The sequence below is a fragment of the Medicago sativa genome, chromosome 7, assembly GCF_051527215.1.
Source record: "Medicago sativa cultivar Bolivia chromosome 7, Bolivia_mono, whole genome shotgun sequence".
NCBI lineage: Eukaryota > Viridiplantae > Streptophyta > Magnoliopsida > Fabales > Fabaceae > Medicago > Medicago sativa.
The window spans coordinates 67,030,475-67,057,467 of record NC_140755.1 but is presented as its reverse complement, the minus strand read 5'-3'; the positions used below and the strand labels follow the sequence as shown (position 1 = coordinate 67,057,467).

Below are 26,993 nucleotides of genomic sequence, written 5' to 3'. Positions count from 1 at the left end.
TACAAAAGTTATGTTTGGTAACAACCACTTTATCACGAACTTATAACTTATTTTTACTAGCTTATAGCTTATCATAATTTATCTCAATTTTACCCTAGTAATCTTAATTGGAAAAATATTCATTAAATATATCACTTTTATGTCGTTTCATATTCATAAGCTAGTTCAACTGTTAATTTTACTAAAACTACAAATTTAATCAGCTAGTTTACCCGCTATCAACCATAAGTTAGTTTATCAGCTATTTGTTATAAGTTCATCCACTATAAGATAACTCATCAGTTAGTCACATTTTTGACCAAACGAAGCTTAAAAACTACAAGTCATAACTTCAAGTAAAATCAATTCAACTTAATCAATTTTGTCCCTTCTAAAATTAAAACCAAACATACATATCATCTTCTCTAAAAAAAATACATATCCTCTAAAATACAAACAATGTTAAAGATTAAGAGGTACTCCTTCTGTCTCATATTTTAAGTTTTTTTTAGCAGTTTCGCACAATTTAAAAAATATAACCCATTTCGTATAAAAATTGAAAAAAAGATACAATACTAGGGGTGTTCGCGTTGCGGTTTGGTTCGGTTTTGAGCAAAAAAATCATCCAAACCGCGAGATAAAAAAGCATGCGGTTTGGTTTGGTTCGGTTGATTTTTAAAAAGTCATTGATAAGTGCTCAAAAATATTACTTTTTATATTTTAAAAGAAGCATTTTTGTAACTTGTTATGCAAGTTATCCAAGGAAAAGCATTCAATTGTTGTAAATTCTCCATTTATGCTTTAAATGCTTCACTCTACTCAAGTTTGACAGGAAAATGCAAGCAAAGGAGCAGGAAATGGCAAAAAGGCAAAACAAGAATTTCGCTAATAGCTTCACATAGGCTATTAGCGAAATTATGAAGAAAACAAGAATTTCGCTAATAGCTTCACATAGGCTATTAGCGAAATATGAAGAAAAGCAAGATCACGCTATTAGCGTAATGGGCGCTAATAGCGTAAGTGTTAGGTCATGATTTTGACATCCACTCCGTGAAATCTGGCACTAGAAGACATTGATAGTGACATGCACATAACCTAACAATTTCGCTAATAGCGAAAATATGGCTATTAGCGAAATTTCCTGCCCTATAAAAGCAAGTTTCTCCTCTCTTCCAATTCATTCAATTTTGTACTCTAGTCTGTAATATATGTTTTCTTAGGTAGTTTATGTTTTGTAAGAGAGGAGTTAGTTCCATAGAGAAACACAAAGCAAGGTAGTTAGGAGTAGATTCAATAATGGATTCATTGAGACATCGTGAATCTTTTCATGGAATCTTCATCTTTCTTCATCCTTTGCAAAGCTATCATAAACATATGTAGCTGCATCTAACTTGTGGTTTTGAGGTATTCAACCTAGCTATTATGTAATTTCTTGATCTTTTAATTTATGGTTCTAGCTTATTTATTCAATATTGTTGTTATTCTCGTTCTTAATACTTTCATCGAGATTCAAGATGATTTGGACACGAACTCTTGAATCTAGAACTAGAATAACAATCTATCTTAAATTATCACTCTTGACGCGTTTGACTAATTTTTGATAATCACTTTTAATCAAGAACTTAATGCTTTCGGACATTTAATCGGTTGGGAAATCGTCGGTTAAGTTATCCGATCGACTTTGTTATCTTTTAAATGATTTGGTCACGAATGTTTAAAAGATACGTTAGAAATAACTATATCGTTTTATGACACGATCGATTATGTTATCTTTTAAATGTTTTGGGCACGAATGTTTAAACGATAACTTGGAAATAACAATATCACTTTGGACACGAAGGATGTTGTAGAAATGATTGTGATAATATTGTTGAATATGCTAGAACCTGTTAATTGATTGAGAGAATTGCAGTTGTTACGCTTGGTTGATGTCTCTGACCTCAAGCGGAATTACTCTATCTCTTCTCATTTTATTTTTATGTCATTTAGTTAAAATAGTTTTGTAAAAACAACAAATTATATTCAGATCCTTAACGTGACAAATATTGTGGAAATATTTAAAGATATACACCATCCCTGTGGAGACGATATAAAAATACTTACTTTTGATCGTTGTAAAAAACTACCTTCAAAATGGCGCCGTTGCCGGGGATGGCGTAATTATCTTAAGTATCGAAACAATTTTGTCATTTTAAGCAATTTTGCACAAAATTCTTTATTGTATATATTTTTGTTTAACTTGTTGTTGAAAAGCTTGGACATCGTACTGAAGCGATGTAAAGAGATTAAATTGGTACTCAAAGGTAAGAAATATCACTTCATTGTTACCAAGGATTTTGTCTTTGGTAATAAAACTTCTTCAAGGGTATCAAGGTAAACCAAGTTAAGATAGATGTTATAGAGAAATTTCCACACCTTTTAAGGAAGTGAGGAATTTCTTTTGGGTATACCGGTTTCGATCGGTGTTTTATAAAAAATTTCAAAAATATTCAAGCCCCTTTATAACATCTTAATCAAAGAAAATAAGTTTAATTTTAATTCAGAATATTTAAATACTTTTTCTTTGATTAAAGTTGGTAACCGCACAAATAATCCTTGTACCTAATTAAAATCCATCTTTTGAACTTATATGAGATGCAAGTGATTATGCTGTTTGTGCAATCCTAAGCCAACACAAGAACAAATTCTTCCAATGCGAATTTTGCATTAGAAAATTTTGTTCTTAATCTAATAAGGTTCCAAAGTTATTGTTTCTACAGATTATCAGATATGAAATATCTCTTGACTAAAGGATATTCAAAGCCTCGGCTGTTGAGGTGGATCTTTTTGTTGCAAGAATTTGATCTCAAAAGATTCATGACTTGGAAAGAGAAGGTTAAACGTTATGGTAAGATTGTGAAACAATTTTGAGTTTAGTCCCGGGAAACTTAAAGTGAAGTGGATCAGTCTGTCTATGATTAAAGAACCTTTTGAACCTTACTTTGATGGTGAAGTTGATCAACAAGCATGACAATTTCATCAAACGAAACACGATTTCTTCAAGAAAAAGGCGTCGAGTTTATGACGTGAAACAAACGCTTGCTGGGAGGCAACCCAGTTTTGTAAGTCAATTATTTTCTGTTAATTGCATGTAGGATCAAGTCATAAAAAAAAAAAAACATCAAAATGAAAAATTTTGTTCAGAAAATTTCGCTAATAGCGAAATCTGAGCTATTAGCGAAATTCTGGCTAAAAAAAAAAAAAAAAAAAAAAATAAATCAATGACTTGGCTCATTTTATTTTTAGTTATGCTGCATTTTTTGCTTTTATTTTCATTTGACTTTATGTATTTTATGATTTTATGCATTTTATAATTATTAGTTTTTTTTATTTTGGATTTGGTTAAATTTTATTGTTTTTAGTCCTCTTAACTTTTTAGTTTAATAGTTAGTATGTTGTTGTTATTATTATTATTATTATTATTATTATTATTATTATTATTATTATTATTATTATTATTATTATTTGTTAATATTTATTTTGGTTTAAATAAATTAGCTTGTTTTGAATAAAAATCTTGCTTGTGTTTCAAAGAAGAAAATGGCTCATGAATGATATTGATCAAAGTGCTCAAAAGAGCCAAAGAAATGAGCAACAATTACAGGTAGTGATAATTTTGAGAAAGTGCAAAGCCAAGGTATTAGTTCCTAGTTTTCCAAAGCATGTAAAAATTTTCGAACAAGTACTTTGCACAAATTTTTCTCTTTTAGTTCTTCTCATAAACATATTTACTCTTGAACCACTTAGAACTTAGCTTAAATGTGAGGTAGCCTCAATCTATATACTATATGCTGGAGACCAATATTCATTGACTAACTTGTTTTTGTTATGTTAAATCTAATAATTATTTTAAATTGTATGAAAGCATGGAAATGATCAAGGCATTTTTCAAACTTGAGTAAAACACTTGACCACAAAAAGCTTACCCGCGAGAAGAGTGAGTATCTGACACCCCAATCTGAGCCAAATTAATAAAGTCCTCAAACATGAACTAGCAATACTCATAAGCACAATGCTTATTGTCCAAAATTTTGAAAAATTCAGTTCATGTTTGATTCACTTAAAGGACTTTGATGCTTTTACATTGTTGAACCCTAAACCTTTTTGTTTATAGCCTTATCTAAGGATAGGGAAACTTTCAATCAGAGTGATATTGGTTTAAGTTGGGGAGAAAGGGAGGTAATCTTTGGCAAGTATCATGGTGATTTTTAGAATAAGCTTGACAACATTGAAGTACATATATATTAGTAGTAGCAACATTTATTTGAAAAGAAAAGAAAAAGAAGAAAAAGAAAAATCAAAAATAGAATAAGTTGTCAATATTATTTAGATTGCAATCACCAAAGGTTGAATAAATTGGTAGGGAAGTTTATTGATTTTATCTGTTATTACAAAGAATGTGTCAGACTATTTGATTTCAATTTTCCCACATATGACATTTCTTTTGTAGCCCGGCCAAGTTATAACCTTATAAAGACCTTTTGATCCATGCTTTGTACTTTTTGAGATGATATTTAGATGGACATATAACTTAATCAGAATGTTAGCTTGATTATTGGATGTGCGTACACTAACCCTTTTTCATTTTTGTTTTTACTTTCAAAGTGTGTTAGGTGTGGTTCATAGATAAATTATGTTTATGACTTGAACTACAAGAGACGATTTTGTGCTTAGGACTTGTTTTACATTCAATATTTATGCTTGGATTAACAAGAACTTCATGCTTGCTCGCCATTCACATTTGAATCACAACTTGAACATTATTTTTGCTTGGCATTGTAAATTGTCCGAAAAACCTTTCAAATTTCATCTCTATTCTTTTGTTTGAGGACAAACAAAATTCTAAGTTGGGGAGAGTTTGATAAGTGCTCAAAAATATTACTTTTTATATTTTAAAAGAAGCATTTTTGTAACTTGTTATGCAAGTTATCCAAGGAAAAGCATTCAATTGTTGTAAATTCTCCATTTATGCTTTAAATGCTTCACTCTACTCAAGTTTGACAGGAAAATGCAAGCAAAGGAGCAGGAAATGGCAAAAAGGCAAAACAAGAATTTCGCTAATAGCTTCACATAGGCTATTAGCGAAATTATGAAGAAAACAAGAATTTCGCTAATAGCTTCACATAGGCTATTAGCGAAATATGAAGAAAAGCAAGATCACGCTATTAGCGTAATGGGCGCTAATAGCGTAAGTGTTAGGTCATGATTTTGACATCCACTCCGTGAAATCTGGCACTAGAAGACATTGATAGTGACATGCACATAACCTAACAATTTCGCTAATAGCGAAAATATGGCTATTAGCGAAATTTCCTGCCCTATAAAAGCAAGTTTCTCCTCTCTTCCAATTCATTCAATTTTGTACTCTAGTCTGTAATATATGTTTTCTTAGGTAGTTTATGTTTTGTAAGAGAGGAGTTAGTTCCATAGAGAAACACAAAGCAAGGTAGTTAGGAGTAGATTCAATAATGGATTCATTGAGACATCGTGAATCTTTTCATGGAATCTTCATCTTTCTTCATCCTTTGCAAAGCTATCATAAACATATGTAGCTGCATCTAACTTGTGGTTTTGAGGTATTCAACCTAGCTATTATGTAATTTCTTGATCTTTTAATTTATGGTTCTAGCTTATTTATTCAATATTGTTGTTATTCTCGTTCTTAATACTTTCATCGAGATTCAAGATGATTTGGACACGAACTCTTGAATCTAGAACTAGAATAACAATCTATCTTAAATTATCACTCTTGACGCGTTTGACTAATTTTTGATAATCACTTTTAATCAAGAACTTAATGCTTTCGGACATTTAATCGGTTGGGAAATCGTCGGTTAAGTTATCCGATCGACTTTGTTATCTTTTAAATGATTTGGTCACGAATGTTTAAAAGATACGTTAGAAATAACTATATCGTTTTATGACACGATCGATTATGTTATCTTTTAAATGTTTTGGGCACGAATGTTTAAACGATAACTTGGAAATAACAATATCACTTTGGACACGAAGGATGTTGTAGAAATGATTGTGATAATATTGTTGAATATGCTAGAACCTGTTAATTGATTGAGAGAATTGCAGTTGTTACGCTTGGTTGATGTCTCTGACCTCAAGCGGAATTACTCTATCTCTTCTCATTTTATTTTTATGTCATTTAGTTAAAATAGTTTTGTAAAAACAACAAATTATATTCAGATCCTTAACGTGACAAATATTGTGGAAATATTTAAAGATATACACCATCCCTGTGGAGACGATATAAAAATACTTACTTTTGATCGTTGTAAAATACTACCTTCAGTCATCCAAACCAAACCAAACCAAACCAACGCGGTTTGGATTGGTTCGGTTTGTGCGATTTATCGCGAGATAAAAAAATATTACATTAACTCTAATATTGCCAACTTGTTACAAAATAAACATAAGACATTTTATTTTGATGTTTATATGATAAAATATTAGGTAAAACTTATATCAAAATAGGTAAAATTAAGAAGAAACATAAGCATGAAACAAATTATTGGGAAGTAAAGAAAACAAATTCATCAGTGGAAATGAATTGAAAGAGATGGAAAGGAATTATAATCGAACCTGATTGTGCAACGATGGAAAAATCGAATCAAAAGAGATTATTCTTGAGCTATGTAATTGGGCTAGTACATATTTAAGTAATATTCATTATTCTTGCGGTTTGTCTTCATAAAGCTACACCCTCCGGTCACTAATATAAGCAAAAATTTATGTTTTAGATTCATTCAATAAATGATGTATGTTGTATACAATAAAGACTACATACATCATTTAATGAATGAATCTAAAACATAAATTTTTGCTTATATTTGTGATCGGAGGGTGTATGTAATTGGGCTAGTACATATTTAAGTAATAATCATCCTGCGAATTATAACCGAACCGAACCGCGCGGTTCAGTGCAAAAGTCATCTGAATTCATCCGAACCAAGTACGGTTTTTTGCGGTTTCGGTTTGGATTGGTTTGATTTGCAGTTTTTCTATTGGGTTGGTTCGGTTTTGAACACCCCTATACAGTACAATAAATAAATATTAATGTTTTATGGATAGTACTATAAAAAGAATTATAATGTGAGACAATTGTTTTTGGGGAGAGATATATTGACTCCAAGAGTAACTCTAAGGAGTTACTCCACATCTCCACCTTTAATTTTATCTTAATCTAATGGATTACATTTAAGTCTTATCAATAATCATGTGTCTCACCATTCTTGATCATTTTAACAATATTAGGTTTCCTTTTTTGCTTTGAATCAATATTTATGTTTCATTAACACAATTAATAATTGATAACAAGAAATTATTTTTATGTTTCATCAAATGTTTTTTTAGAATAAATTTCAAATATTAAACTATGATTAAAGTTCTTAAAAAAAAAAAGAAGCTCGCTGGTAAAAAACATCACACTTATTTTATTTTTTTTTTTTGACAAAACATTACACTTATATTTCAATACAACTTTTTTTAATACAGCGATAAAATAAAAATTAATAAAAATATATACACTTTTTTTAAAGAAAAAAGTGTATATATAATTGTATTAATTATTTTTTTGTCAATTTATATTTGTACAAATATAAATACTTGAAAACAATTTATTTAATATAGTTTATTTATATATAAGGGTGGACCGAAGCCCTGTTCTAAATAAACATTAGATAAAATATAAGAATATTTTTTTTCACCAATAACTGATTGTCTTAATAAGACATCTTGACCAAAAAACAATTGTGTCAATAAAACATGATGAAAAATATTTTTTTTTTTTCACCAATAACTGATTGTCTCAATAAAACATCTTGACCAAAAAAATTTGTGTTAGTAAAACATAAATGTTGATTGAGTATGAAAAAGGAAAATTAAATATTGTTAGAATGATCAAGTATGATGATGCACATGATTATTAATAAGACATAAATATAGTCCATTAGATTAAGATAAAACTAATGGTGGGGATGTGGAGTAACTCTTTAGAGTTACTCTTGGAGTCAAAATATCCCTCCCCATTGTTTTTTTATTAAAGTAAACTATAATTTGGAACATTGTAGTAAAACACAATTTTCTTAAGAAAGTCATAAATTCTACTAAAACTAAAATATTTGTTTTTAGGGATGTAGTATAATTATAGTAATATTTTAATTAAAGCAAATATAATATTTATGACGGTGGTGGATTTTATATTTATTTTGATTTCACACAGCAGTTTCTTTCTTTTTCTTCCTGTTGAGTCCCCAATCACACAGATTCTCTCTCTTCACTTTTTCTCTGTGTGTGTCCGTTGGAACTAAACACTTCTCTTTCTCTCTCCTTTCTCTCTCAAACACACTCACACACTCTCATTTCTTCATTCTCTTCACTCTCCCCACCTCTCTTCATTCTATCTCAGAGAAACAATTTCACAATACACCCCCATTTTCTACTCATTCCCCTCTCACCGTAACATGACCACACTCTTTTATATCATACACCCCCATTTTCTGTTATGAATCCCCCCAATCAACAACAACCGCCACAAATTCAACCACAACCACCACCACCACCGCAACAACCGCCACTAATTCTCCAACCAAACCGCCCCTCCACCTCCTGTGAAACTCACCCTCAAGAAGTTTTCACCGGTTTCTGCCCTTCATGCCTCTGCGAACGCCTCGCCGTTCTCGATCCAAACAACACCTCCACCACCTCCTCCACCCGTAAACCTCCTACTTCCTCAACCGCCGCCGCTGCTCTTAAAGCCATTTTCCGTCCCTCCACCTCCCAACGCCGTCCTCCAACTTCCAACACCGCCACCTCATCCTCCCTCTTTCCTGAACTCCGCCGCACTAAATCCTTCTCCGCCTCCAAAAACGAAGGATTCTCCGGCTTCTCCGGCTCGTTTGAACCTCAGCGAAAATCCTGTGACGTTCGTGGTCGTAGCACTCTCTTTACTCTCTTCAATCAAGCGGACGAACGCAAAATCCCTAAACCTCAAGCTCAAGCTCAAGAGTTTGAAGCTTCATCTTCAACTGTTCAGAAACCGTTCATTGAGTCTGAAGAGGAATACGAAGAAGAGGAAGAAGAAGAAGGTAACATTGTTGTTGAAGAAGATTCAGACGAAATTAGGGTTATTGAGCCACAAATACAACAACCACAACGAGAATTGTCAAATGTGATTGAAGAAACGTTTCACGAAATTGTTGAAGAGGAACCTGAAATTATACCAGAACCAGAGCTTGTTTTTACAGAAGAATCATTGAAGCCGATGAAGGAGCACATGGATCTAGATTCACAACCAAAGAAAAATTCCGGTCGAGATTTGAAAGAAATCGCCGGAAGTTTCTGGTCAGCAGCGTCCGTTTTCAGCAAGAAGCTTCAGAAATGGAGGCAGAAGCAGAAAGCAAAGAAAAGAGGTCCACGAAACGGTAGCGTTTCGGGTTCTTCAACGCTTTTGCCGGTGGAGAAACCAATCGGTCGGCAATTCCGGGAAACACAGTCGGAGATCGCGGATTATGGCTTTGGCAGGAGGTCATGTGATACTGATCCGAGGTTTTCGCTTGATATTGCTCGAATGTCGTTCGATAATGATCCGAGGTATTCGTTCGACGAGCCACGAGCTTCGTGGGATGGTTACTTGATTGGAAAAACGTTTCCAAGGGTGCCTTTGCCTACTATGTTATCTGTGGTTGAAGATGCTCCTGTTCATGTTCAAAGGACCGATTCACTTATACCCGTTGAGGAGCCACCGGTTTTGAATGAGAATGGTGAAGAGATTAATGTGAATTTTCCGGGGAATCAAACGCAGACGAAAGAGTATTATTCGGATTCATCGACGAGGAGAAGGAAAAGCCTTGATAGGTCTAGTTCTATCAGGAAAACTGCAGCTGCTGTTGTTGCTGAGATGGATGAGCTCAAACCGGTTTCTAATGCTAAGGTTACTCCTGCTACTGCTAGTGTTCATGCCAGTGCTAGTGTTCATGCTAGTGCTAGTGTTAATGGTGGTGTTAATGCTAATGCTGGTATTGATTATTTGTTACATGGTCAGAAAGTTGTGGATAGGGATTTGAGGGATTATTCAAATAATTCGAATTCTAATTCGAATAATTCGTTGAGGGATGATTGTTCCGAGAGTTTTGAATTGGGGGGTTTTAGAGATAATGGTTCTGTTGTCGGGAGTAATAATGGCGGGGGTGATCGGAAAGGAGGGTCGAAGAAGAGTTCCAGTAAATGGAAAGCTGCTTGGAGTATTTGGGGTTTTATACATCGTCGGAGTGGAGGGAATAATAATAAAGAGGAGGAGGATGATAGGTATAGTAGTAGAGGTGGAAATGGTAATGGGGTGGAGCGTTCTTACTCGGAGTCGTGGCAGGAGTTTAGAGGCGAGAGGAATGGGGATGTTAGAGGTGGTGTTGGAATTGGTGGTGGTGGTAATGGTTTCGATAGGAAGATGTTGAGGAGCAATAGTAGTGTCAGTTGGAGGAATGCACCGAGCATGGGAATGGGTGGAGGCGGAGGAGGAGGGATTTTTGGCGGGAGGAAGAGTGATGTTAATAGCAGTAATGGGTATCTTGGCAGAAAAGGAAGGGATGAGTTTGTGTTGGAGAGGAACAGGAGTGCGAGATATTCTCCTACCAACAGCATGGATAATGGTGGTCTCTTGAGGCTCTACTTAACGCCCAGTGGCCGGAGAAACGGTGCCTCAAAAGGAAGGTCCAATCAGGCTCATTCTATTGCTAGAAGTGTACTTAGGTTGTATTGAAAGGAAAAAAAAAAAAACAAAAAATTGAAGTTCCATAAAATGTTCTTTGGTTTCATGCTGTTGCATTTGCTGCATTTCTTGTGTAAAATTCACACATGGCTATGTATTCTTCATGGTTGGTTGGTTGGATTGGATAAAAACACCCTGCATTTTTCTTTTACTGTTATCAGCTATACTGCTTCTTAGATTACATTAGATTAGATCACTCTCAATAACAAGTATTTTTCGGCGTTTCTTTCTTTTCCACTAACCCTACGCTGATCATGATGTTGCTTGAGGGCTTGTGAGATTAGTCTCTACACTAGTGTCACTGGTTTGTACCGAACAAAATATGTATATGTTGACGATGTTAATTAAATGAGTCTTTTATTTTTTTCGCTCCATAGTGTTGTGTATTTTTGGACTCATGGCAATAAAATCTCGGCAAACCATTGTAATTTTGCAAAAACTACACTTTTAAGCATCTACAATGTCACATTGCACAAACCCAGTGTGATACCATACATGCTCATTCTTTTCTTTTATTGCCTGAAAAAGGCCCGGGAATATGGTATGGCAGTATGGCGCCACTGAAAATTGTGCTCTAACTTTGGACAGGATGTGTTTTATTTTTGTGTCTTTATTCTGCAAAAGGTTAACTGATTGGTGCAATGCTGGGAGGGTTTATAATTTGGGAGCATTTTAACTTGAATTTTTGGAATGTTATGGATTCCTGCAAAAGTGATAACAAGGTGGGCTCATGCCACCTGGTTTTGCTGCTTGTCATAAGTTGTAGTTTTGAGTACAACACGATAGATATCTGTTGTAGTCGAGAGTGCTTTTTTCTTGCTTAGTTGGTATCAATTAATCAAACTTTATTTACATGTGACTTACTTCAGACAATGGTCCCAAACAAAACATTACCTTATTAGCTTTGTGTTATATCAATATATTCATTCATACCTTTATGTCTATTCCTTTGCTGGCTTGTGTGATGGAAAGGTAAATTTGAAGTTAAATAAATTCTCTGCTGTTTGTGAGTTCTACAGTGCTTCAATTATGTATTGCAAATTTCTGCAATCTTGTCTCTTGGTATTTTTAATACTGTTTGGATTTTGTTACTGTTCTTCTGAGAAGTTGATTTATTTTCATTTATACGTACACAGTTACCTCAATGTGATGTTTTTTCGGCGTTGTTATTTTAGTGATGCATTGGCCTTGATGGCACTGAGTTGCTGAACAAATGTTTTTAACATTGTTGAAAAGAACAGGAGGGGTTAACTGTAATAATTAGGGTGTTTTTGGTTTTATGGTGGGTAACATCAGAATCAGAATGATCCACTATGATTTTACAGAAATTACAAAGTGTAGCTTTTAGAAAATCGCGGTGGGTGGGTCGTCATGATTTTGACATGTCCAATGTGATACTAAACATACGTTAAACTTTATGTTTGGTGTCACTGGATGTGATGTGGCTATTACGGTAACACTTTGATTTTGACGAAACCACTGAGTATAAGTTTTACAAAATTACAATGATTCATTGTGATTTTGTCAAACTTATTGCTTAACAAACACACACTAGATAGAAATATTAAGTAGTGAGAAGGTTTTTCCTGGTCTCCCTGCATGTAGAAAAAGAACAATTTTGTAGATTTTTGATGTTAAAGCTATTATTTTATTTGAAACTAGAATATGTTGTTGCATGTGGTATGAAAGTTCAACATCGTTTGAAGCTTTATATGATTTTCATTAATGTAGAGATTTGTTTGGTATATTTAAAAAATAGAAGGAATCTACTCCTTTATTCTTTTCTAAAAATATTATTGTTTCTAATTATTTGCTGTTCTTCATGCATACTTCAATACTTATAGTATATTTTATACTATTTTCTTTTGATGAATCAGGAATAATTTCAGTTACTTTACTTTCCAATGAAAAATGTCTTTGTTGGCATTGGTGTGCTTGAACATTTTAGAATTTATTGGGTTGTTCAATTGCTTCTTTTTATTTGGATATTATAGACTATACGATCAGAGAATGCAGTTTATGGAGCATTTTCTATGTTAATTTGTTTAAGGAATTTGTTGAGTTTCATATTCCTACTAGTGGTTCTCCCAATGTCACATCATTCTTATAGAATTTATACAGAGTTTGCTCTAATGATAAAAAAATAATGCAACTCTTAAGCAATCTCATTTTAATAGTTCTTGCTTGCATGAAACTTTTTTTTTTATTCCTTTTTTTTTTTCTGCAAAAGAGGGCAAAGCCAATTTTTTTTTTTATTTTTTATTTTTTATTTTTGTATTCTAATGTTACCGTATGTTAAAAAAGCTACTTCCACAAAAGATGCAATCCACTTTTCAACATCAGATTTCATCAATGGGTATAAAGAAAACAAAACAAAGATATGATTATTCTCTTATAAAATCATGTTGGAAACTAGTCCACATTACTTAATACAATCCAATGAATTTAAGTTACTAACAATGGTTGCTAAATTGTTTGATTTAGCTTTAATTGTTCTAGGTTTTTTAGTAGGAATTGGTTATTATAGATTAGTGACAATTTTGGCACGTATTCACTCCTTCGGCCTATGAATATGGGAAATTCTGATTATAAGAAGAGGGTTGGTTTTCAAATACTTTTGAAGTGCAAGGCTTTCATGGTAAAAGGATTATAGGTCCAACATGAAACTAGCAACTATGATCAAATGTCTTGAAAACTTTATTTTATTTAGAGAATTGTAAGAATCGCTAGGATTATAAAGATGTCAAAAGAATTTCATTTGAAAAAATGGAGTTGATAAAATTTGAAGAATCACAAGGATTCTAAAGATGTCAAAAGAATCTCACGATTCTAAGGATAGTGGATATTCAATAATGACAAAAATCTCCCATTTTACTTGTATAGCTACTGTGCTTAATTGTAAGTGAAATGGTTCACAAACTTTGACCATTTGATCATATAAGTTAGTTTTCATTGACTAGAAGAAAAGAAAAAAAATACAATTCCATATACAAAAGAGTATATTAAACAAACCTTCCTTCAAAAAAAAAAAAATAAAAAATTAAACAAACCTTGAAGAAGGAGAAATCTGACACTATAGATGAATAGATTATGTTATTCTAACTATGATGATTACTTTAACATTGACAACTAGATTTTTTTTTTGTTGAGACAAACACTTATTTTATGTTAGACTAGATTAATATTTCACTACCAAAAAAAAGACTAGATTAATATTTATTGCATTTTTCATTTGAGACTTGTTTACGCTATAATAGATTGATGTTTTTCTTAAAACTTTTTTTTTTTGACAAAATTAAAACTTTTGGATAGGTGTTTATTGAGTCTCATTTATTTTAACATATATAAATGTTATAAAAAATAGTATTTTTTGTTGTTTACATATCGTTCAATGTGAAACTTTTGATCAATCTAAATATTTATATCTAAGAATATGAAAAAGAAAATTATATAGTAGTTAATGCATTGAAATTGTGTAATTAATTTATAATAAAGTCAAAAGTATTTTTCTTTTATGGTAATAATTCCCTTTTATGGTATGCTTAACTAGTGCCCGGGGCACCGGTTAGTAGGACCCTTTATTTAAATATGTATTTGTTTTTATTATGTTTTTAGAAGTATTCTACTACTTTTTATTTATTTCCAATACATATGTAATATCAAGATAATTAAGTAAATGATGAAGAATTAGTGGAAAAAATGCAATTAATGAAGCCTTGATGACCAATGATCCATTTATGTTAGTAGAGAGATTCTTCAATTCAAAGTAAATAGAAAATGACAGTGTAACAATCAAATTTTGTTTGCACAAGGATTTTTTCCACATTATTGTGGTTGTGGATAATCCTTACACTCGGTGTTACCTATGACTTCTTGTAACATATGATTTTTTACCATAGGTAATGACATAATTTCTTTTATTTATCTTCTATAGTGACTTGAGTGTAAGTACGTTGTCATATTCTTAGCATCATGACTCTATTTAAGATATTTTTTTTGTAGTATAAAAGAAATAGAATATCGATAAATGAGTCAACAATATTAAGTTCTTTATATTATAAGACAATTAGAACTATCTTTACTTCATACCAAGGTTCCTTGTTAAACACCTTGTTTAGATCCTAATTAGCTAGTTAAAATCTTTAGGCCAATCACATATTCATCATTTTTTTTTTGTTACAACTAAACTCTTCTAAGACTTACTTTACTCTATTTTGTAATCGTTACAACTGCTCAACCCAAATGATAGTTTAAATTTGATGACCTTGCTTAAGGAATTATCTCTTTTTTCATTTATACGAGATTTTCATCAAGTATCAACTAAAAAGCTCAAATCTCTAGTTTAGTCACCAAAGAACCGTAAAATAGTTCACCTAAAGTGTTCAACAATCTATAGGGCTTCAAAATCATTTCATAAAAAAGGCACAAGACATACGATAATGACACAAAATTGAACAATAACATCTAACATATATACACAACCATTATTTCTATTATTTTATAGACATTATCAAGCGATTGCATTAAAAGGAATGGAGTTACTAAAACATAGCAGACACATAATATACGTCAGCCTAATGAAAAATATAGGCTTCGATACCACTAATATGACACCCTAAACCCAAAAATACTTATTACATAAATTATTCAAAAGTATGTAATTTTTTTTTTATTAATAGTAGTAAAAACCAAATAAAATACAATTCATAATGGTAATAAAAAAATGTTGCAGACAATATTAATTTTCATCCAAAATAAATTATTTTGACTTCTTAAAGGTCTTACAATTATCCTCATAATGAAATAATATATGTAATATTTTCTCAAGATCCAATGAAATAAATGAAGACCAATTATTCAGCGTTGATGTTACAATATTGAAGCCTTCAACCCTATTTAAATATAAGAAATAATATGATAAAATTTCAAGAAAATCATAATGTGGGTGAGAGAATAATTATCCATTTTATTCTCATCAACAAACACCTTGATACTACACAGTCTCATCTTAAGGATAGTCTTCATGTAATTCATTAAAAAAAACATGTAGAAAACAGAGAGTAAGATATACTCCAAGTCACTTAAAGTGGTATAACAATATGAATAGATAGAACAAACATGAAAGAAATTTACTTACTGATATTCAATTTTCAAAAACTATAAACGTAAATCCTATCTCCTTCATTTATGCACCCAACCCCAATTTATCTCTTTATCTCTCTAGAAATAGTTTTCCAATATCTCTATCTCTCTAGATTTTTTTTTTAACTAAAATACTTTTATCCAAATAAATATTATTCTAATTAAGATGTTGTCGATATCTTGGTACGAGTTAGGGGGTTTGATCCAAGAGGTTGATAGTTTTTTTTTTCTCTCTCTTGGTAAGATGTTGTTGCCTTGAGCCTACTATGCCTATTTGTTGTTTTCAAATTTCTTTAATCTTTTACTAAGTCATTTTAATGCCCTAATAAAGTTCTCACTCATAATTAGAGTTTTCAATGTTACATGAGCCTTTTGTTGCCAATTATTTTCTCTCTTGGTAAGGTTTTGTTTCCTTAATCCCACTATGCCTATTTGTTGTTATCAAATTCCTTTAATATTTTACTTGGTAATTTTAATGCCCTATTTGGGTTCCCACTCATAATCAGAGTTTCCAACGTTACAAGGGCCTTAATAGACTTTTGTTGCCAATTATTTGTAAGTCTTTAATTCTCTATATCTAATCTATGTAAATGTTGAAGACACCTCATCATATGATGTTTTCAATTATGTTATCGCGTCTTTTTCATTTCATTTGAGGACTTTCTAGAGGTTTTAGGGTGGGTTACTCCTAGTGTAGAAAATGTTTTGTAATGTTTTAATTTAGGTTGTTGTAATTTGTTTTATCCCTAGCCAAACTAATTTAATGTTTTTTGAGTCCTTTTAATATAAATCAAGGCGATTTTCTTCATCCTTTTAATATAAATTAGTTTGATCGAAGTTCATCATTGATATGGACCAGTCGTTATTGATAGAACGACTGACAAATTAAAGTTTGAAACAAAGATACTTATACACCTCTTGACAGTAGATATCTAAATAAAGGTGTTTTTTTTTTTTGTGTGAAAAATATCCAAATAAATATCATCCAATCGTACTATGGATATATAAATAATAGAAGCTAATGCTTATTTGGTGATTTTAGAGAGTTATGATGTAATTAGTCGTTTATCAATATGAATGACACTAACATTGATTTTGAGTATAATTGTGTTGTTTAATTTTTTGTGTGCATGTTCTTGTGATAGTAGGAACATGGTAATTTATTAGATTATATATCTAGGACATAGGTGATATTTATCCTAAAACATACATACATTGTTTTCTAGAAAATGAAGATAACAACAATTTCATAATATATTTAACGTGCGTCTAAGAGTAACAAAGAAAATGAAAGGTTAGATAAATATATGAAAGTGTGAGAGAAATTATAAGAGTAACAACGTTGTGATGGGAAAATAAAATAAAAGGTTTAGACATAATAGAGAAATAGTTATTACCTTAACTAGATATGTATTTTACAAAAACCTTGAATGCACTTCATAACTGCGCGTTGAAGAGCCGGAAGTTTTTCATAACAATCGGCATCAGTAACACACTCTATTGTAATGTACAATAAAAACAAAGAAATATTACGAAAAAAATGAAAGATTGTATATAAGATTAATTAAAGCAAATTGTATGAGGATGAACCTACCTGTATCGTCTTCCTTGGCAACTATAACAAGAAATAGGGAAACAAAAAGGATCCATTTATAAATAAACTTGAAAATTTCAGCCATTTGTTAGCACCTTTTCATATAATAAATATAAAATTATTTGGTCACTTTATTATATAGTGAAAAATCTCATGCAAGGTTATGTCAATTAAATAATTTTTAATAATAGTATGTTGCTACAAGAAATCAATCATTAAAATTAGAATAATTATTACATGTCTTTAAAGTATTTTGATGCATCATTTTTGTCCTTTTAGCTCATAGAATAGATCTCACATAAATATATTGCTTGTAATTAGAATTCATTCTTGTTTCCCAACTTTCTTTATTTGTTATCTAGAATTTAATTTAATGAGAGAGTGAGAGAGAGAGAGAGAGAGAGAGAGAGAGAGAGAGAGAGAGAGAGAGAGAGAGAGAGAGAGAGAGAGAGAGAGAGAGAGAGAGAGAGAGAGAGAGAGAGAGAGAGAGAGAGAGAGAGAGAGGAGAGGAGGAAAGCCAATAATATATTGTGCTGGTATGTGTAGAACTTGAATCACATATTTTGAACAATGACTTGTGTTGAAATCAAATGGTTAAATAAAATGAGATTAGAAGGACATACCCCATTAAAGATGGGCAATAAGATTATATGGTTGAGATTAGTCATTGAACTACTAACTAAGATTGCTTCCAAAATACAAGATAAAAATGATCAAGATAAGCCAAGTGTCTATATATATATATATATATATATATATATATATATATATATATATATATCAATCCTCAAAATATATTAAAAGAAAATAGTTACAAAAAGAAGAAAGGGACCAAACCAAACTCCTTCAAAAGGTAGAGAATCTAAAATTGGGTAGACCAATTTTGTTTTTGATATCCCTTGCAAACAAAGGTATGTCATCCCAAAAAATGAAGTGGTCAGAGGTTAAACCAAAGTTTGCAAGAGAATCTGTTACTTGATTCCCTTCCCTACAAATATGAGTTACAATACAATTCATATTCCTAAGCATGATTAGAGCATTGTTCCATCTATCTCTAACTTGTTAAGGAATAAGGTTTGATGACTTGAAATCTTGCACAACTAATGATGAATGAGTTTCCAGCCAAAGGTTCAACCAGTTCCTCTCCTTTGCTATTTATATAGCTCTCAAGGCACCTTGCAATTCTGCTTGATAAGAGGTTGACACTCCCAAAGGCTCTGAGAAGTAACCAATACAATTTGCTTCATGATCCTTAAAAATTCCTCCACAAGAGGAAATACCTGGATTCCCTAATGAAGCACCATCCGTATTGCATTTAGAATTTCCTATACATCTAAACACACATTAGAATATCGTAATTGTTCACAAACATGCTTTGTACATGCCTTGTTATCATCAAAACTTAAGATTTTCTTAACCAATTTTGGTCTAACCTAATTGTGGACTAAAATCCATTTTTACAATTATTGTCCATCAACTACCATATAAGATGTGTGCTAGAATACGGTTAAGTTAGTCAAGTTAACCTAAATGCATAAATTCATGGTTAAATTAAGTCGGTCTTTGGATCAAATACCGATTTTCTAAAAAGAAAATGTATGGTAGAAGTTTATGGTCAAGTTAGTCAAGTGAACCTTGGAGCATAAGATATGTGCTAAAAGTCTACCCATGTTAAGTTAATGAAGTGAAGCTAGAAATAAGGTGGGAAAGCAATTAACCAAGAAGTCCAAAATTGAAGCACTATACTTGTTTTAAAACCCTACAAAGCTCAAATCCCATGAGCTGGACATAAATTTTGAAGCTAATGATTGTAGCTCAACATTTAAGATCATTACATTGTCCCACTGGGATATTGAAAAGAATCAAATCCATTTACATTTCAATTACCAAGTCTCTGAGCTTTGTGCTTTCTCCCTTTTCAATACAGTTTGTAAAGCTCCATTACCACCGATTTTGCCCCAAAAGTCAAAAAAGCAGTAGAAAAACATATCACTATGTTGTTTGTTCTCTCATGGAGAAGGTAAGAGATAAAGAAAGTATGTGATGGAAAAATTAAAAAGAGACGCTCGTAAACCTATGCTATGTCTAACATGACTAGGCTCAATTTGGTAAGTGGAGATGTAATTATTTGTTTTCAATTACCCCACAATTTGCTTAATTATAAGTCTCTTTATAAACTTTAACATGAATTAACAATTTTTTTTTTTGCAAAAATATATCTATTTAGTTTGTAATTTGAAAACATAAATTTATTATTACAACTAATTTTTATAAATTTATTATTACAACTAATTTTTATAAATTTCTTAGACGGTTTTATAATAAGATATTGAGGGAGCATCATTTTATTTTTCTGTACTGATATTGATAATTTTATGTTAGTGTTCAACAGAAATGATTAGGATCGTTAAAACAGAAAAAATTATATTAACTTAGGACCACAATTAATCTTGTTCATATTTTGTTACCACAGGAAGTAGTCAATAATATTGACAGTTTTGCAAAATTACAATATTTTAATTCATTTTTAAATTTTTATTTAACATGTGTGAAAAACATAGGACCAGGGCCGATTATGCCCAAGTGCAAAGTCCTCTAAGGCACATGCCTCAAAATTTTGAGGGCTCAAAATCTAAAAAAAATAATAAATTTAGTTGAGGATCCACATTTTAATAAAATTTGAAATTTTGAGCTTAATTATATCCATTGATCTTAAATTTTGAGATCTCCAAAAATAATTTAAGCTTTACGAGACATAAATTTAAAATTTATTAATCATAATTATGTCAAAAATATAATTATATGAAAAAAGTGGAAAAGTAATAATATCATTCATTACCAAACAAAATCAAATAAAATTTAAGCTTTTTCTTTTTCTGTTTTGTTGTTTTTCTTTGTTTTCTCTTTAGCCTTGTAACAAAAAAAAAATCAATTTTTTTAATCAAATTTTTAACATCAATTAAAAATGTATTTTGTAATGATGCAAATTTACAAACAAAAGTGAAGTCTGTAGTCCCCATGAGCTTAGTTCAGTTGGTAAGGACAATGTATAATATATGCAAGGTCCGAGGTCGAGGACACCACAAAAAAGAAAAGAAAAAGAAAAGTGAAGTCTGTAAACCTTGGTGGTGTTGAACTTTAGATAGATCCATTTCATTTACATTTCGTGATAACTAAAGGGGAAGTATGTGTGCATATTGTTTGATTTATTTGCCTATTTTTCTCCGAGATTTTGTTCTGATTGATCTTCTAATTTGTTTTTCTGCATTTTCCTCCTTCAGAATAGTAAAATAAGCTAAAAAAATCAACGCAGCTTAGATGAGATTAATTTTGAATCTTAAAAATAATTAACTCGTTTGTTTTGTAAGCAATTGTTAATAAGTGGGTAGTTATAAGAGTTTTCAGAGTTGAATTTTGATCTCCTACTTTGAACTCCTATGAAGACCCTTTGTCCAAAAAAAAAAAACTAAACTACATATTTTGATGAAGGCAAGCTTTGTCACTCATATAGTCCGATCTAAATCAATGGTTGTCATACCACATTCATACAAAAAAAAAAAAAATGGATGAGGTTGAAGATGCCATATTATTCCAAGTTTTCCAACATATTCGATTTCACTCTCCAAAAAAATAAACGATGAAGTTGAAGAGCCTCATTTGACGATTCTAGTGCAAAATACGCAAAATAAAATTTTCTATTACCTTTCGTAAACAATAAAGGAAAAACTCAATTCGATTAGAATGTACAAACACAAAAAGACCAAAATGTAATAGAAATTGCAGTTTAGTGATTTCAAAGATGCAAGAGACATATGACATGAATGATAGAAAACCTTATCAGCCTTGACCATTAAAGCTGTCACGACTATCATGCTGCCACCCATAACCTTGACCATCTTGTCCATGATCACCAGGATAGTAGTTCGGTTTCAACATGTGGGCCGGAGGTGGTGGTGGTGGTGGTGGGAGAGCCATGGGCTGTGGTGCCAATATACCTTTGGAATCCCTTGGATCCACAGCCATACCTTGTGCTTGTTCAAAAGGAACACCTGCTGCATTCCAGGGCTGGGGATAATTTACTTGAAAATTTGGGCCATTTGGGACCCCTTGTGGGTAACCCATTAATGAATTTGGGTCTCCACCAATATCAGAAGACGAGTCCTGCCTAGGCATATCATAGGGAGCAGCATAAAATGGTTGAGCTCGGTCTTGCGGGAAAGGGGGATAACCAAATGGCACAGGTGGGTTCAGCATTGGGTTTGGGTGTGGGGGAACATTGGTGGGTTGTGCAGGGTGCATTGTTGGATACTCAGGAAATGAGTTATCTGGACCAACTGATTGCTGCCTGTCGGTAAACTGAACAGGTTCTTGTGGGGGGTGCTGCTGCATGTCGAAACTTTGTTGATGAAAGCCCTGCTGCATACCTCCGACAGAACCAGACATGGAATCTGAAGGGTGATGTTGTTGGCCGAAAAATGGTGGCTTTTGCTGCATTGCTGGCCTTGAAGGAGCTTGATCTCTTGGTGGTTGGCGACGGGTTCTGTCTTCCAGATCATGATGTTGAGAATTTGAACCTGGAGAAAAAACTTGCCTTTGGGGGGCTCGAGCAGTGGAGTCTGAGGCTGTAGGTTGTCTAACACTTTGTGCTTCTGACTCATTTCCGTCTTCTTTATCTGCATTGGGGCGAAGAAGATCGGCGTGGTATTCATGGATATGAGATTCAAAATCAACTCTCTTCAAGAATGACTTGAGACAATGAGGAGCTGCACATATTAGGATTCCTTCCATCACTTTGATAGTCTGAATCTTCTGGATTCGTCCTTCACATCTGTGTACCAAGGAAGATGAAAAACCCTTTTTAACATACAAACAACATGCTACGCAGAAAAGAGAACTTCTACCAATGGAACCTATCAATTGCAAAATATAATCCCTGAAGGTCAACATTAAGGTTGATATCATCCCAAAAATTCCAGTTTTTTAATATAAGCGCGTGAATGATTTTATATTTAACATGCTTTATCACGAAAGAGCCTATTGGTCTTAAAGCATGCACAATGCAACAACCTTATACTTGCACATAGGCGACGGAACTCAAAGCGCTGAACTCCATTAGAGTTTAGTACTTTAGTTCGTATAGTAGCAGAAATATCTTGAGATAGGCTATCGTACACTTGCACATAACACTCGTAAATAACAGAATGTGCTGAGTATTCTCTTCAATTACTAATTTACTCAGTTAGTTCAGTGAGGCTGAGTCAGCTAGGCAGTTATGAATCTTATGACTTATGATAGGTCGTCTTAAATATAAATCTATGTTGTACAAACAAACAATTCATGAAATATTTTATAGATTTTCAGTTTCATCCCTCACAAATGCTCTCTTCCATACTCTCAATTTTAAAATGCAGAGTTACCTAGATTTCTTTCAAACTCTAGACCACTTGATATCATTTTATAAATCAACAATCCTTAAGCAAAAAGTTCTTCAGTTAAAGATCATTAATAATTTTATATCTGAGACAAAACACAAGGAAAATAGAAAAAATGATTAAATAAATGCGCCACTCTAGTATCTATTTTATTGCAAAGTGAGGACATATATTGCTACATACATTCCAATAGCATGGACACCATTTTCACCTATTCAAGTGGGCAGATTTTAATCTGTGTGAAGATGGTCCTACAGACATGTAACTAAAAAAAACCTCCCTCCACATGTCAGGTTAGAATGAAGACTCAAAAAGTGGAGAAGTGGAGGGACTAAAAAAAACAGTGCACAAATATTTGAGAATGAATTTCAAAATTGTATGTCCATAGAGTAATCAAATTTAATGAAAATAATGTACAAAGGAAAGGTTTAATGCATCCCTATAGAAATATCATTCACCTGTTGACTGGAAAATGAAAGGCATATGTACACATTACTGTTACGATTAAGCTTAGTTAATGTGTGAAAGAAATTTACAAAACAACTAAAAGAGGGGAAATGATTGTGAAAACGAAAAAACAGAGTAGTGAAACGAAGAACTCAAACAGTGAAAGACAGCATGCGAACAAGACGATTACGACACGGAATAGTGGTGACTGTTTTCTAATAGCTACCTCACTGCTTAAGTAATTAGCAAACATTAAACTTCAAAGTGAAGAGTCAATGGTCTTCATTGCTTTGCTGTATGAAAAGAATAAGATAAGAAAAATACTTACAGGTAGCACGATGAATCACTTCTAGCACAATCAAGACAGAAAGCATGGTCACAAGGGCTCTGCAACACCACAACCCTATAGTAAGCCAACATCAAGGAAACTAACAAGTTCTAGGCTTCTAGCACATATTCAGTGAGAAAACCCACTATCAAAGTAAAAATTTTAAACATAGCAGCCAAATCACAAAACAAACCAAACCACCTTTTGATGCGGGTATGTCATTTTCAACCAAATTTCTGATAAAATGCAACTCATTGATGAAATAAAGAGTGTCATCTATAAATGCTAAAGAACAAAACCACAAGGCCATTATAGTAAAAGTAATATATTACGAGGTAAGTAGAAAAATGAAAAATAGTAAAAGTATTATATTACGAGGTAAGTATAAAAATGAAAAGTCAACACCAAATCAAAGGCAAACAAGGACATACAACAGCTGTGTACTACTCCACTAAATTACTGCCCAGCAATTCAGCTAGCATGCTTACTTAAATAGATTCTAATTTGTTTGTGCAATGAAGTTTTTGGAATAAACACATGGTAAAACTAGAACAAAGAATATATCCAACTTTATTAAATGTTTATAGCATATAAACACTTATCATATAAGGGCTTATATATAAGATATTTCTATAACAAAAGGCAAAATAAAGTTAAACTATTCTCATATAAGTTGTTTTCATAAGTTATCCTAGAGAGCTTGTTTCACAAGTGCTTATGTCAATAGATAAACTCAAATAAGTCAAGCCAAACAAACCCTAAGCCCAAATATAAAGGTAACTAGTATATTTAGAGCACGATAACTTATATCTTGCTTCGATTAAAACCATCCTAGCAAGCAGAAGCCTAAATGAAAAAACAGGTTAGAATATAAGAGAGTAATTACCAGCCTTCCATAAATCGCAATCGGAAAATCACATCGAACACAGAAATGAACTCGCTCACCAAGCTGGCGACGGGATCTGCGACCCACGTTCCTAACAACAGAAGAAGCAGTAGCTGTACCAATACCCTTTGCAACAGGAAGATCAGCAAGGACCAAATGGTCAGGGCAGGCAACCGTAACAGTCTCAACAGGCGATTGCTTCACGCCTGCCGACCCATCAGAGGATGGATTCTTACTAAGCCGAATTTGAAGCATATTTCAATCAACTTCTTCCCTCAAACTCTTTCAATGCAATACTTCAAATTGGGTAAAAAAATATACCAAATTATTCACCCTCCTTCTTTATCCAATCAACAAAAAAACAACATTTTTAGATTTAAAAACAGAAAAAGGTTAACAGATAAGTGAAGCATATATTCAGACAGTTATAATTGATTGACTGCGTAAAAAATCTTTACACTGTCAGTTCATAGGAATATTGAATCCTAAGTTTTACACATCAATAGAAGTGCTGAATAAGCCCAGAAACATGAATCAAATAAAAACAATGTAAACAACAGCAACATGAATTTGTAGTGTAATATTGAATTGAATCTAACGTTGTCAAAATGGGGACCGAATTCGATGTAATTCTTGGTTATCTATAGAAACCCTAAATAAACCCAATTAAAAAAAAAGGGGATTTTTAATTTTTTTTTTGAATATAAAGGGTTTGGTTAATGATGAAATTTGAGATTTTGAAGAAAGATTAATTGCGGAAACTTACTTGAACAGCACGAAGTTAACGAATCTTGAATGTTGCAATCTCGGATTTGAATAGCTTTCAGGTTCTTCGTTCTGCAATTTCAGAAACGGATACTACTAATTATAAATATAGATTGATAAACTAATCAATTTTTAAAAAATAAAATAAAATAGAAAAAGAATTTTGAAAGGAAGGAAAAGCAAAAAAAAAAAAAAAAAAGAAAAGAAAATTGAATTATAATTTTGAGTAAAGTAGTAACCCTAATTTTCGATTTGTGTGTTAATGCAGGTCAATGTTAAAGTTTGGATTTAATCGGGCGACAAACGAAGAGTGGGATCAAACAAAGATCTCAATTAGGTTGACACGCAGCCGCAAACTTCCAAGAAATACACCCAGGTATTATTGATGAAAGAAGGCAGGGTAGAAGATTGAAGATAGGTGAAAAAAAGTCGAAAAACAATAAATATATATTAAAAAATTATTCTAATACGGTTTACAAATAATTGAGCTTTTAACTATAGTCACGAATATGCAAAATAAAAAATGTGTTTATATTCCTGTGAGGTGTGAGTATAACTCAGTTGTTAGGGACGATGTATGTATATAAAGGTCGAAGTTCGAACCTTAGGGACGTTGTATGTATACAAAGGTTGAAGTTCGAACCTCAGATTTTGTACTCATTCACCTCAGGGGATGAATGTCTACCACTAAGTTTTTTTTCATTTGACAAAAAAAAAATGTTTATTGAAAAAAAAAATGTGTTTATACAATGTATACACATATATATTGAAAAATATATTTTTACAAATAATTTAATCAACAAAAAAAATATTACTCCCTCAAAAAAAAAAAATTACTACAAAAGTAATTTAAACATTTTGCACTATGTGAGGTTTTTATTTGAGTATATGATGTGACAAATACAATTTAAAATCTTATACAATTATGAGATTTTAGATTGGAATCCCATAAATATTAACTTTGTAAGTTGAACCATGTCTTATTGACCACCATATCATGTCTTTAATAACTCTATCAAACTATTAATATTGTATAGATGAAACATTTCTTTATCCCTGTAATAATCAACTTATCTACCGATATGTGGATGATTCATGCGGTAATGAGTTTTGATACTTTAACCAAGTGGTCATGGTTGAATCTCATACTTTTCAAATAGTAGAAAACTTAGTTGGGAAGGGAAAATCAACCTTATAGGTCGATACATTTTTCAACGAAAATTAGTGATCGTTAACTACAGTGAATATTCTTGTCTATAATATGGTTATAACAGAGTTTATAGAGCAATAGACAAAATCTAATTTGTTGGAGCAAGTTATGTGCAACACATGCCTCGATAGTCTTAAAATGATAGTAATAGTTGAACTTGTGGTCTCAAGATTATAAACTCCAGTAGTGATTTGGCCATAAAATCTCTATCGCTCTTTAGAAGTTTCTGCATGTCAAACAAAGACCATTCTATCTTGAAACAACCAATACAAAAAGTATTGGCATTACCAGCAGCAAAGGCCCTCAGAAATGCTTAAAAGTCACCGATAATGTCACTTTTTCGAGGGTGACTCTCGGTTGTTAGCATGTTGGAAAGGAAACTGTTTGCTGCAAC

General features: G+C 32.1%; 2 protein-coding genes and 1 long non-coding RNA gene across 5 annotated transcripts; 1 reads left to right on the top strand and 2 right to left on the bottom strand.

Annotated features, from left to right (window-relative positions):
- Positions 1-8,224: 8,224 nt before the first annotated feature.
- On the top strand, positions 8,225-10,946 carry LOC146907880 (protein OCTOPUS-like). Its single transcript, XM_085724440.1, has one exon. It carries the CDS (start codon positions 8,534-8,536, stop codon positions 10,784-10,786), a length of 2,253 nt encoding a protein of 750 aa, XP_085580566.1. The 5' UTR covers positions 8,225-8,533; the 3' UTR covers positions 10,787-10,946.
- Positions 10,947-15,505: 4,559 nt separating this feature from the next.
- On the bottom strand, positions 15,506-17,682 carry LOC146907879 (uncharacterized). The gene is made up of 3 exons (XR_015018086.1): positions 17,532-17,682; positions 17,335-17,434; positions 15,506-15,687 (listed from the first exon to the last, which is right to left on the bottom strand). It is a non-coding gene; the product is annotated as an uncharacterized LOC146907879 (long non-coding RNA).
- Positions 17,683-21,208: 3,526 nt separating this feature from the next.
- On the bottom strand, positions 21,209-25,465 carry LOC146907878 (E3 ubiquitin-protein ligase HAKAI homolog). 3 transcript variants are annotated; one of them, XM_085724439.1, is made up of 4 exons: positions 25,391-25,465; positions 24,625-24,920; positions 23,739-23,797; positions 21,209-22,359 (listed from the first exon to the last, which is right to left on the bottom strand). In XM_085724439.1, the coding sequence occupies exons 2-4, from the start codon at positions 24,877-24,879 to the stop codon at positions 21,369-21,371; spliced, it is 1,305 nt and encodes a 434-aa protein (XP_085580565.1). In that variant the 5' UTR covers positions 24,880-24,920; positions 25,391-25,465; the 3' UTR covers positions 21,209-21,368. The 3 variants fall into 3 exon arrangements, with proteins under 3 accessions (XP_085580565.1, XP_085580563.1, XP_085580564.1); XM_085724437.1 differs by having other exon boundaries at positions 24,625-24,964; positions 25,391-25,461; XM_085724438.1 differs by having other exon boundaries at positions 24,625-24,961; positions 25,391-25,461.
- Positions 25,466-26,993: the final 1,528 nt, after the last annotated feature.

Excerpts from the sequence above, each read along its gene's own strand:
- LOC146907880 (XM_085724440.1), top strand. The coding sequence starts at position 8,534 with ATGAATCCCCCCAATCAACAACAACCGCCACAAATTCAACCACAACCA.
- LOC146907878 (XM_085724439.1), bottom strand. The coding sequence starts at position 24,879 with ATGCTTCAAATTCGGCTTAGTAAGAATCCATCCTCTGATGGGTCGGCA. Across the intron at positions 23,798-24,624 it reads TTGCGATTTATGGAAGGCTG|AGCCCTTGTGACCATGCTTT; the intron begins GTAATTACTCTC and ends GTGGTGTTGCAG. Across the intron at positions 22,360-23,738 it reads AGTGATTCATCGTGCTACCT|ATGTGAAGGACGAATCCAGA; the intron begins GTAAGTATTTTT and ends CTTGGTACACAG.